Consider the following 13,273-nt stretch of genomic DNA (forward strand, 5'->3'; position numbering starts at 1 on the left):
ACGCCCTTGGGAACCAAAGTTCAGATCAGTATAGAGAGTAGAGGGAGTCAAAAGGTGCGTGTGAGCACCGGATATGTGTGCAGCTCGTGCGGTATTCGTGTAATAGCTGCTTCTTAGCGGCAGGTGTGGTGGTTGAGAGATCAGGAGTATGTGTTCGCTCTGACAGGATTTATCCAGACCGGATGTGGCTTTGTTAGGCCTGAGGAGAACGCCTGGCTGGGGTGTGTGTAACCAACAGTGTTTACCTAGAATGATGTGGAGTGAGTGGCGGATGTTGGTATGAGAACAGTTATACCGAATGGTGTCATAGTATCTTTGTGTTCTAGTTGAGTGGTGATGTAAAGGAGAGAGTAAGCATGGTGGTGTGATATGATGGGTTGTATGCTCTTTCAAACGTTCTCTGCATTCCAAACCATACTATAAACGTCAAGCAAATCTATGCGCTCCAGTCTGTTCCATGCACTCCTGTCCACTCCACGCACTCATGCATTCCAGCTCACCCCACGCGCTCCAGTGCGCCCCCGAGCGCTCCAGTGCGCCCCCGAGCGCTCCAGTCCGCCCTGCGCACTCTTGTCTGCCCCACGCATGCACTCTTGTCTGCCCCACGCATGCACTCCTGTCTGCCATCAAGTATCACACCTAGATAGAACTGTGAAGGTTTGCCTACACTGCATCCAGACAGAATTATGAATCTTTAGTAAATGCCACACTTGGATAGAATTGTGAACGTTAGCAATTGCCTCACTTTAGATGGAATTATGAATGCTAAATAAATGTCACACTTAGATAGAATTATGAATCTTAAGTCAATGCCACACTTGGATAGAATTGGGAATATTAGCCAACGCCACACCTAGATAGAAATGTGAATCTTAGCAAATGCCACACTCATATAGAACTGTGGAAACTAGCCTGCGTCGCATCTAGACAGGATTTTGAATGTTGGCAGATCCCACACTTGGATAGAGTTGTGGGTGTGGGCAGGTCCCGCACTTGGATGTGTGAATGTTAAGCAAACATGGACTCTCAAATCTAGGTACAGCCTCCCCTTTGTCTATTGTAAGGTGAAACGTAATGTATTGGCATACCTGGGCCTCTCTCCCGCTCTGCAAGACTCTCAAATCTAGGTGTGACTTCTGTCTCTGGCTGTTATATGATGAGAGCCCCTATTGTGGAACCTAGACCTTTCTCTCACTGTATAAGACTCTCATGGTGAAACGTAGTGCATTATGAAACTTAGGCCTCTTCGCGGCTTTGCAGGACACTCGAGTCGAGGTATGGCCTACATCTTTGTCTATTATGTGGTGAAACGTGGTGTATTGTGGGACCTGGGCCTCTCTCCCACCGTACAGAATTCTCAAAATCTGTGATAGAACTGTGAATTTACTAGTCTTTGCCATAGTCAGAAAATTGCTAGAAATTATTAGCATTACATTGACTCACATTTAGAAAATTGTTAGGAACTATTAGCATTGCACTGAACTAAACCTAGAAAGTGCCCTGTGATAGTACTTTGAATCTACTAGTCTGCATCGCCTGCCTGTGCCGTTCTCCTAGAAGCAGTCTTACTACAATTGACTCAAACCTACAGGGTGCATGCTATGATACTGTAATTTATTTACACGCTTAGAAATTGTTGTGGCAAGATTGATTGACATCTAGTAAGCTACTTTATCTCACATCTTGAACGTACCCCCTCTGATAGCACTATGACTTAGGTGCATGCACTGCACAATAAGAATTGCTCTCACCCGCTCCACTCACAACTAGAAAATTTCGCCTGAGATAGTTCTGTAAGTTACTTACCTATGTTTTAGACCCACACTCTCACCTCCCATATCTCTACGCTTACTCTCTTCTTTAAACCATCACACAATTAGAGTGCAGCTATACCCCTCGATCAATTTCAGCCTAGTTGCTCACATACCAACATTAACACATAAACACCTCATTCTATAAAACGCAGCTATACCCCATGACAAACTGGCCTAGCTGCACACATAAGCCTCCTACAAGCCCAACTCAGCCAGAACCCAGTCCTGGTGTCCACTCCACATACTGCATACATTCAACTGACATCAATACCAACACACCTAAATGCTAGGATGCAGCTACCATCAGGCAATTACATCAGCTGCACACATAACTGGTGCACCCAAGCACCCTACAACACCTTATTCTCTCAACTGACCTGGACTATGGGCCCAGAGGGCGTTCAACCTATCAGAGCTTTGAGGTCATACCAATGATATATAGAGCGCTATATAAATGCCAAATAACATAACATATGAATTAAAAGAAAAAGAAAAAAAGATCACTTCTAAAAGAAAACCCATCTCTTCATATGCAAACTGTAATGAGTGAATAGATCCTGCAGGATTTATATTGACTCGTTGGTTCACATTGCTTTAGAGTACATCTCACATAAAATCATATAAACATTCACATATTACATAAATATCAACAGAATTCAGCACCATACAAACAATTTATCAAAATATAAAGTTCCTAGTGCATAGTGCGATCCTGGATCCTAGGTTCAAGAATAGAATTAAGTACTCGGAATGCCGCAAAAGTCAGAGAAGTCGGATAACCTACAGATAAGCTGTTCCAGAAATATGGGCAATACAACGTCTCACATGATCCAACAAATGGACTAAAGTGCATATATATGACATAGTTAATCTATTTAAATCTTATTTGCTTGATGTGAGTATGTAGATACTCCGGTAAGGACTCGCTCTGTATCAAAAAGTATTTAATCAATTAATGAAAATCATGTATAACAAATAATTAGGCAAAGATATTAAAGTGCTAATGCTTTGCAACAATATACTAAACCTCATAAATGCAATAAAAACACTTGGATGTACCAGATACCTATTTAACAAAGTGCCTGGTAGTACCACTTCATACAGAAACACATAACAATACTAACAATTATTATACTTGAATACACATAAGCGCCTTTAAACTTGAGATATGGCTCTATACATCTACTGTTACATGTGTTCTTCTGTTCACCTATATATGATACAAGGCCTCATCTACATAACATAAGCCAACTAGCAAACACTATAAATGTTTGCAGCTTCTCACACTTATCAACCTTGATTCAATACTGTACCCTCCTCAGGTCTTAAGGTTTGCGGTTTATTCGTTTCAACGAGTAGCCATTAGCCTTGTCTTTATCAGGGCAATTAGATTGTTACATGCTTCTATGGGAAAACAAGGGCAAAATGAACCCATTGCTACTGTACAACCTCAATAAGCTATATGTTTTTTAAAGAATTTAAAATATATATATATTTTATCTGATTAGTCAGTTAATCTGGAATCAGCCGGCCTTTGATTGTTTCAGGAATAGTTAGCTACAAAACATGAATCCCTATAATTACACTTTATTTCACTTATACTATTATTCCTAAATGAACTGGTTATCTTCTATAATTCTTACAATGTGATGACTTTCATGAGGTTCAAGTCATCTTTATCACTATAGTGCAGATTTCTTTAATAAATCTACATAGAAATATGAACAGGCTTGTTAAAAAACGAAATACTTGCCTTAGAACTATTATAATCCTTATTCTTATAAAGCTACACTTACCACTAGAAGGAGGTCTGCACCTACCATTCTGATGTAAACCGGCATCCCACGACACCAAAAAATGACCCACGTTATATCCAGGCCAACACGTTCAGATGTTTGTCTGGATAACAGCGTAGGTCAGTTTCTGGTATTGTAACAGTTAGACTGCTAAATATAATATTCATTGTGCATTTAGACTGTGTACAATCACATTGCTGCCAGAAACTACTGCTCTTCGGTTCAATAACTAGACTGCTAAATTGGAACACAGGTACAAATAGATCACACACAATCACATAACTTCCATGCCTTGTTTTAAGATCTAAGTGATACTGAAATATTGCTTTAGTTTTACTGAATAATCACAGTAATTAAGCCAACAAGTTGTTAGCTTTTAAGATTCCTCTTAGAAATGTATTTACTATACATTCATATCTCATAAAAGCTGTTCGATTTAAACATGCCCATAGACGTTTTTTCATCTGTATGGCCATATCTCCAAGAAGAAAAAGAAAACGGGAAATAACCTATCCTGTATTTACTACCTAGGAACATCAATGCTGAGTCAAAACAATACTGGGAGTCTAACTGATGATTCAACCTCTCGGTATGTGCCGAAGGTTATACACCTAAATGTGTTCACGCTATGCCATTTTTTGTTGTGGCTTTGTTTATCGCCATTCTTGTCTTTTATTGGATGCATCAGGATGTCTCGACTTCCTAAATAACTGGCACCACCAACCTTGGTGTGCTGGATAACAAGGGTGTCAAAGATGCTATCTTCACCCTCTCTTGATTTATTCCTCCTCCACCTAATGAGCAGTGGGTGCTTGGGAATTTTTTGATTGGAGGGGCGTAAAGATTTCCCAAAAATCTGCTTGCGCAACCGAGTGAAGCGAGAGAGCCCAAATCAACCAAGATGAGCTCAGGGGCGATTCTGCCCCTGTGAAAAGTTTTTGAATAATGGGTAAAGATTACAACAAAGTGCGAGACCGACCTGCGAAAGGGAGAAGCCAAGTACCTGAAGGCATGCTGAGGCCTGCAACGTTCTCCTACAAGGAAAAAGTACTGGGGAGAACGGGAGAGGCAGGAGGCCGACAAAGCAAAGTAGTGGGAGGGAAAAGGATTCTCGAAATCGTAACTTGGAAATTCAAGCAGTAAATGAACATTGGAAAAGTGACAAAGCCATACAGAGTGTAACAAACAACGATGGCTGGGAAATAGATACAAAGAAATACCCTGGGAAGAAGGGGGAAATCGCCCAAGAAGGAGACATGAAGAACCAAGGCTATCAAGGGAAGAGGTGCTTTAAAGAGACAATATAGCGCCAATAAACCCAGAGAGGGGAACTAGTAATTTGAACAAAGTCAAACTAAATATTGGAAAGATTGAATCACAAGAATACACACCATATCTAAGTGAAAGCCAGAGACTTAGGAGAGATCCCAAGAAACACTATTGTAAAGCAGTTAGGAAGTAGAGTATAAAAGCCACTCGCTTATAGGAAGAGCTACACAAACTCATGAAGCAAATATCAAGTGACTTGTTGACCAAATAACTTTGGAAAATCTATATTCTAAAATCAAAGAGATTTGTACATCATCCAAGAGAAGAGATAAGATGACCATACAAAGGGGAAGCTTCTTTGAAGAACGACCGGTAGAAGAGAGATATTCTTTTGGCCTATTTATGGGTTATTCTTAATAGTGGTATAGTCAATTCGAATTAGGTTTGAGACTGAGGACTATTCATTTTGACTTCCTGACAGTAAATGAGCACCTTCAGTTAATTTAGATAGGTTGGGTGGTCCCTCTAGAAAGAGGCAAAGATAGGCATTTCCGATATCATTTAATTAAAAGCATGTGTCCAACTCCTTCTTCCGACCCACCACACCTCACAGGGAGGGAGGGTGGGGATCCCCTCTGGGGAGAAGGGGCAAATTGTTCAGATTCGTCACAGCACCTATGCACAAGATTTTCAACTTTGTATGCACAATTTGTACTAAGGAAATGTTGCAAGTTCTTTCTGATACCTTTGTGATTCGGGCACATAATCGGCACCCATCCACACAGGTTCATTTCTGCAAATAATTTAGATTCTATGAAGAAAATATTTTTTATAATTTTATAGAATATTTTGCTCTCATGTTTTAAAGTCTGCTCATTGTTAACATTAAGGTTGGGTTTGATTCTTTTAAAATATTTTTCTTCCAGGGGATCCTGGAGCAGGATGTGTTTCATAGGTCGCTGTTATCCTGCTGCTTAGAGATTGTTACCTTCTCCTACAAGCCTCCAGGGAACTTTCCATACATCATTGAGATGTTTGATGTGCAAGCATATCATTTTTATAAGGTAAACACAAGTCTGACTACCCATAATGATGGAACGGTTCATAAATACAGCAGGACACAAACTGTATAGGGAAACGACTTTTTTCTTTTGTTTGACATGTATTTAGTACGTTTTCTAACAAACAAGTTAACAACATTTGAATATGAATCCCCCCCTTGCTCCCTCTCCCTCAACCCACCTGCCCTCCTGCTCCCATTCCAACTCAGAAGTTCCCTGATGATTTACGTTTGCTGTCTCTTGGGGGCCATGTCCACATTCCTGGTCCAAGTTCTTCATTTCATATCTGGCTATATTACTCCTTGTACCAGCGTTCATCCGCCACATCTCCTAAAGGGGGAATAGAGTACCCCATGAGATGGCCATGCATAATTTTGCTAGGACCAGTAGGAAGGCTGCTATTTTGTTCAAGTGCTGCCTTTCTTTTACTCCTTGTACCAGCATTCACCCATATATCTCCTCAAGGAGGGGGGGTGAGTGCCCCATTGCAGTTCCAAAGCATCCAAGTCCTCCTCCGTTCTTTGCTCTCTTACTATTTCCTATTCCGCAGTGGCCCATTTCAATGTGTCTTGGGACCATGGCTGTAGATGGGGTCCTTCGTGGATTGTCCATAAAATGGATATACAATGTTTTGCTAGGACCAGTAGGAAGGCCGCTATTTTTTTCGAGTGCTACCTTTCGTTTCTTTTACCCCCCGGGATTGTTCCCAACAAGCATACCTGGGGTGTGTATTCCCGCTTTCTCCCCAGTAAAGTTTTCATACAGATGACCACTGTCTGCCAATATGTTTCTAATTGTGGACATACCCAAACCATGTGCCTGAAATCTGCTGACTCGTCCCTGCATCTTGACACGTGTGCACAGCCTCTTCATTCATTATGTGTAGCCTTTATGGTGTTATGCATACCCAATGTATGACATTAAATTGGATCAGCTTAAAGCGTGCATTGCGTAACTCCTTTGGGATGGCGGCACACATTTTGGTATAGGGAAACAACTTGATCACTATATGGGTTTTTAATATCAGTACTTGGGGGTGGGAGGGTAGGACTTGGAAAATCCAGCCTAAGGTTAAAAAAGCTTTCACAACCCCAGTTGAGCTACACCACTCATTTAAGTAGTAAGGCTGAACTATGGAGGTAGGGGGCCCTGTTGTTTAGTACAGTTAGCACATAACAGAAATAGTACATAAATAGACCAACACAGTTAAGTACAAACATAACACTACTTACAATATTAAAATGTAAATAAAAATATATATCTACATATATATAGTCCATGGTTGGGTAACCCACTATGGGTTACACACTACTTCAGTATGACAAGCAGTTATTAAATAACACAATGGGCCTCCCGCGATTGGGCAATAACCGGCCCATTACGAGATGAGTGGGCCGGTAATTGCCCATTCGCAGGAGGCGGTAATGCCGGGCTCCCGGTCCGAATGGGGGTGGGGAGCATAGTTGCACCGGCACCGTTGATAACGGTGCCAGTGTAATCACGAGCCAGGTAAGACCTGGCGGGCTGTCAGGAACCCGCGAGCAGAACTCATAATATGCCGGCCCGGTATGACCGGCACTGTTCATACTGTGGCCGTCACTGTTATAATGAGGCCCCATGTATAGACCAAAACTGAGATATGCTGCTATTAGTGGCATGGCTACCCCCTTACCGGGTACCAGGTCCGGGGTCCTTGAATGAGGAATTACCGGGCCATTCCGACCTTGGAGGGCCCGGTAATTCCTCATTCAAGGAACCCGGACCCGGTACATCCCCATTCCCATTCGAACCCCCATAGGGCTCAATGGGAATGGGGAGCATGCTAACAACGGGCCCGTTAATAACGGGCCAGCTGTTAGCATGCTGGGCTACTCACAGGACCCGCTAAGGCCGCCTGGTAAAACCAGGCGTCCTTAGCGGGTCCCGCGAGCAGAACTCGTAATGAGGCAGTGAGGAGTTGACGGCTGCGGCACCTTTACCGGCGCCGTTAACCCCTTACTGCCAAGGTCGTAATGACCTCCATAGATATTGCACATTTCAGAACATAGGCTTACACTTATAAGGAACTCGAGCTACATATACCTAGTCTTCAGAAGGAAGTCTAGCCCCAGTCTACACAGAGTCTGTGGGAGTCTTCAGGTTTCCCATAAAGGTTCCTGGGGATCTAAAGTGAGTAGTTTAGGAGAGCTCACTCGGCTAGGTGTTGCAGGACTATGAAGACAGTTAATGCAGAGCAAAGTTAATATGCGACAAAGGGACTTTAGAGACAAAAATCCAATTTTAGACTTCTGTAGAATAGCTACCACCCCTGCGGTCCAAGACCCTGAGAAGTGGTGACCAGAACACCAACACCATGGGCTGGCCCCAACCAGCTCTAAGATAAGCAGGACCTTGTGTCCAATCCAATTCAAACACAACTAGCGGTTCAAGAGATATAAAGGTAGATACGGACCCAAGTGACTGTAGTTCGCTATGGAAGACTTGCCTCTATGTCGTGGTCATCGTGTAGGGTCGTCGGGTCGCAGGTGCAACGGCGGTCACCATCAGTCGCCTCCCGGTTCCTCTGGAGACCTCGGACAGGTGGGGACACACACAGATTTGGTCCCACGATGAAGAGGAGACCATTATGAATGGCTTGACTGATTCACTTCTTGTATTGACTTTGGGCAGGGTCAGGAGGCACTCAGCAGCTCGGTGGTTGGACCTCTGGCATTGTATTGGCTCCTCTTCCATTGGAGGTCCGCCCATTGGGTTTTCTGTGTAGCAGGATAGCCCTGGGTATGCCCATGAAATGAAGAGTTCCAGCCATTAGCCTAGACGGAAATCTTAGCAGCGAATTACAGCTGGATCTGGGACTTGGAGAGAAAATGCAAAAATGCATGCTGTAATGACCAAAAACAGGCGATAAATATCGTGCAGTAGACTAAAAACGTGGGTTACTCCTTTTAAAGTGGTACAGCTATGGTGGGGGATTAGTATAATGAAAAACAAAAAAATCCAAAAAGCTGTATGATAAATCAGAAATTAAATCCTCATACTTATTCTAGGCTGGTATCCAAAGATATCCTTATTAAGTAGCCCCTCTGAACAAAACTTACTCATAAGAGCGAAATAGAGAATTCAAAAAAGGGAAACTTTGAAAGAATATAGCATTGTATATATTTTTACCAAAAATAGATAAATAATCAAAAACAGAACTTCAGAACAAAGAACAGTGCATTGTGTTAAGTGATACAAATGTTACAGCTGCGAAATCAAGTTCCAAATCTCGAGCAACAAATAAGTCTGCCAATACATAAATACTAAAAGATCAAACAATAAATGTCAATATAACAGGTCTGCCTACGTAGTACGTAAAATTCTGCAATAACTAATATCCAAAAACAATATTGGAAGGTCCGAGATATGATGAAATCAGGGAACGTAAAGAAAATGTTCCTGCTATCAAGGACATGGTTCACGTTTCGGCGGGCCACCTGTCGGCCTTCAAAATCTGAAAAACGCCTTCCTCGGGGCAAAAAGAAAGGGAATAGTCCCCAATAATACTGGGGGGAGTACCCGGACTAAAAAATGCTCAACACAGGCTCACGTCATAGCAGGCAGGCGTGGCACATCAAATTCAGAGGGACTGGAGCAGCGAGCTAGTGCTCTCTGGAAAGTGAATCCGTGGTGTACACAAATTTCCTGATTTAATCTTGCGTCAGGGGGTCGTAAAAGGAACTATAGTATACCAAAGTCTGTGATTTCTGTTGCTGAACGAAAAAATGCTTTCAATATCAGCAATGAGGTAGCTGGTCGCTACATATGCGTTATAGACCTCTGACATGCAATAAGGGTCCCCTGTAGTCATGAGAAACCCATTGGCGTCAAACGATGTAGCCTAGAAAGTCTGGCCAAACAGCTTGAATGCAGCTAAATATCGTGCAGGACAGCTGACCGGTTGGTCTCATCAGTCAAAGGGAGGAAGGCACCTCGCAGAGGTCTTCCCTGTTGATTAGTTCGCAACCCAAGAGTGTTGGCTTACTTGGAGGCTGTAGGCGAGAAGCCCACCAACGGGAATGAAGAAAGGGGCCCCTCTCCAACCGGGCAAGGTAAAAGACAGCCAGCAAAGAATAGGCCATGTTGAACAAGACTTAAAACACATAGAGAGCCCATTTTGATTATGTGATGTTCTTAAGTGCATTATTGTAGGGAAAAAAGGCAGCGTGCAATTAGTGCACGCACAAAAGGAGTACAAATATAACGACTACCACCAGCCTGTTGAGAGGGTTCCTGGAAAGTAACAAAGATGTTACTTTGGACAAAGAAAAGGGGACGCAAAGGGCCAGATTCTCAAAACTATGTTGGCGCAAGTGAAGCAATGCGCCTGCACATCTCACTTGTCGACAAAAAAGGTGGAGCCCAATTCACTAGGATCATCTGAATGAGTGCATTGTGGATATGCTCATTCAGAAGCACTTTTTCCGCCCATTGTGCATTTCTGAAAATAAGGGTGCATTTCAGGGCATTCAAAAGCACATTGAAAATTCACAAACGGGATGTGCTTTTAAATGCCCTTAAATGAGTGTCATCGCCTTGTGCCTTTTGAAACAGCCACATATCATGACAGGCCCAGTCATGATTATTTTCTCTAAGTGCGACAGCCGTGAGTTAAACTGCAGGTATCACACTTGCATTTCCGTCCCCCAAACAGCGATCGGAATGCCTTTTTATCTCTCTTGCATTTCACCGAGACGGGCGCTTTAACAGTCGTTCTCCATGATATATGGTAGCCTGTGATACATTAGTGGCAGGATCGCACCGTATGGACCCTGGCAGCACACCACATAGAGTGGGTGATGGTGCCATAGGACAATACGGATGCCAGAACAAATGGGCACAATCTCCACATACTGGAAACCCAAAAAGCAGGTCAAATGTCCCCAAAACAAAGGTGAAAGCAGGAGGAGGGTGAGATTTAAAAAAAAGTCTCACCCCCCCTCTTGGTCAGTGAAAAAAGTCCAGCTGTAGTGCCAGGAGGCTCAATGAAGAGAGGGAGAGATTTACAAAAATGAAAATCTCCCTAAGACTCTCCCTCTCCATATTACACGGATGAACATATATAGGGAATGTATACTAAGAATGTAACAACAGAAGCCTTTAACATAAGTTGTGATGTTGCAGGACAACCATAGCCAGCATAGGGAAGAGAGCAAATAGTATTGTCCTGTTATTGTGTGTTATTCCACCAAAGTGTGTACTTAAGGAATGTTACTATGAACGTATTTAACAGTCATAATCCAACTATACTGGAAATCGTACACCCCCTGCTATAACAAAAAAAAAGCAAATAGTTATTAGGTGCATACACCAGGTAAAGATTACATCTGGTATTCTTTCAGCGATGCAAACATTAATTCAAATAAAAGGTAAAAGAGGGAAATCATTAAGTTTTAACAACGAGTGAGTCTTTGGTGGGTTGACAGACCATGTGACATGTTTATTTAAGGGTTCAAATGGTCTTTAGTCAAATTCAGATTTTGTTTGGGATAAATGCCTATAGGGTGTATGGATTTATCTACAACAAGCTGGGACTTCCAATCTAGAATAGATGTCATCTAATCGTGTCAGGATGGGTTAAAAACAGTGTTAGGATTCACGTCTTAGTGAGTGTACCCTATGTTTTTTAAACTAAGTAGAGGCACATTGATGTGGCAGTCAACTGCGTCTTGCTCGGGTTATAGTCACAGCAATATAGCATCCAGCTGCTTTGAACTATTTGTTAACCAGCCAGGTATTGTCTGTCCCACTTGTTCCTCATTCAGGGTTATAGTGCCCCAGGCCACTGGTAAGGTAAATGGTGACATGTGCACTCTCTTCAATAATGAATATGGTGCCCTTTTTCAGGTGACCAGCTGCATTGTTTTGCTTTAATCACCCTGAGTGGGATGGGTATGCCCAGACGTTGGTCCCATGCCTGCTGGGCCTATAGACCCAAGCTACAGCACACTGATGACTCCCAACAAGGCTAATACATGTCCAGGGTTGCTTGTGGGCTTGTGCAGAAGGGATGTGACCTAGCAGTTTGGGCTGGACTGCCCCTTGGGGGTGGGACCAAGCCTGATTTGCATATGGTCTTTCCCATTTCTGTAATGGCTTGGCAGGCAAAGAACGATTGTCTGGAAGTTTGCCTAGAGCAATGCCAGAGGTATAGATTAATTCAAAACCGTCCAGTCATCACATCCTATATTTTGCTTTAGTAACCCCTAGTGGGGTGTGTATGCCCAGACATGGGTGCCGTGCCTGCTGGGAGTTGAGACCCAAGCTATATCTCACTAATGATGTCCAACAAGGCCAAAACATGTCTGGGGTTGCTTGTTGTCTCGTGCCGAAGGGATGTGACAAAGCAATTTCGGCTGGACGGCCCCTTTTGTGGTGCGACCAACCCTGATTTGGATATGGTCTTCCCCTTTTTGTAATGGCTTGGCATACGAAGAACAATGGTCTGGAGGGTTACCCACAGCAATGCCAGAGGTGCAGATTAATTCTAAACCTTCCAGCCATCACATCTTTTGTTTTGTCCAGTAACATGCCTAACAAAACCATCTTCTCATCATAGCTCTAGTGTCAAGAAAAGGCTGCAGGAATCCTAGGCCCTGTGCTGCCACACAGTGGTCACATGCCCGGCCCGGATTAAAAGTATGGATTTACAAATGTGCTACTCGTATATATTGGATTGCTAATATTTCTCAGTTTTGACTAATCAGGTTTAATAATTAATGTATGCCTTGGGTTGGTGGGGACCTGCAGAACCCAGCAACTATGTACCACAGGGACCCCTGAGTGAGTATCTCTAATAGCACTGCCTGCACAGGTCTTTGAGGTAGTTACAGCGTTTGTTCCTAAAAGGCATTTCCAGAAAGACGAAATAACCCAGGGAGTATGGCTGTTTTCTTTCAGGTCGAGATGTAGGAACTGGTCACCCAGGGAATTGGACCCTGGACCAGCCATGCCCTTAGAGACCCAAACAAAGAATAAATGTCCTTCACAGTGGCAGGACCCGCAAGCCAGAAGCAAACGCATCAACGATGAAGGCTCGTGGAAGACTGGCGAATCTCAGGCAAAATAGTCGGGCAGCACAAAGGACAAGCCTGGGCATCCAGCAAGCAGAACACAACCCCAAAACAGAGACATGGCGGAAGCGATCTATGACGGCCCAGAGGAGAAGATGAGGTGGGGCGTTGGCATCCCAACATCCTTCCAGTCGATGGCCGCTACCTGTACCAAGGCAGGAGCTCCTGGCTCTAGACTGCGGGCAACCGTGGTAAAAAAGCTTCTGCAGCAGTTCCTGGAT

General features: G+C 43.3%; 1 protein-coding gene across 5 annotated transcripts in view; it reads left to right on the forward strand.

Moving 5' to 3' along the window:
• RBL2 (RB transcriptional corepressor like 2) overlaps nucleotides 1–13,273 on the forward strand; it is a 953,306-nt gene that overhangs the window by 555,180 nt on the left and 384,853 nt on the right. For all 5 annotated transcript variants that reach the window (XM_069639547.1, XM_069639538.1, XM_069639539.1 and 2 more), the window contains exon 12: nucleotides 5,806–5,943. In XM_069639547.1, the coding sequence (XP_069495648.1) occupies nucleotides 5,806–5,943 (138 nt within the window). The remainder of the gene's footprint in view (nucleotides 1–5,805; nucleotides 5,944–13,273) is intronic.

Source organism: Ambystoma mexicanum, chromosome 1q, assembly GCF_040938575.1.
Source record: "Ambystoma mexicanum isolate Mex_15411 chromosome 1q, UKY_AmexF1_1, whole genome shotgun sequence".
Taxonomy (NCBI): Eukaryota; Metazoa; Chordata; class Amphibia; order Caudata; family Ambystomatidae; genus Ambystoma; species Ambystoma mexicanum.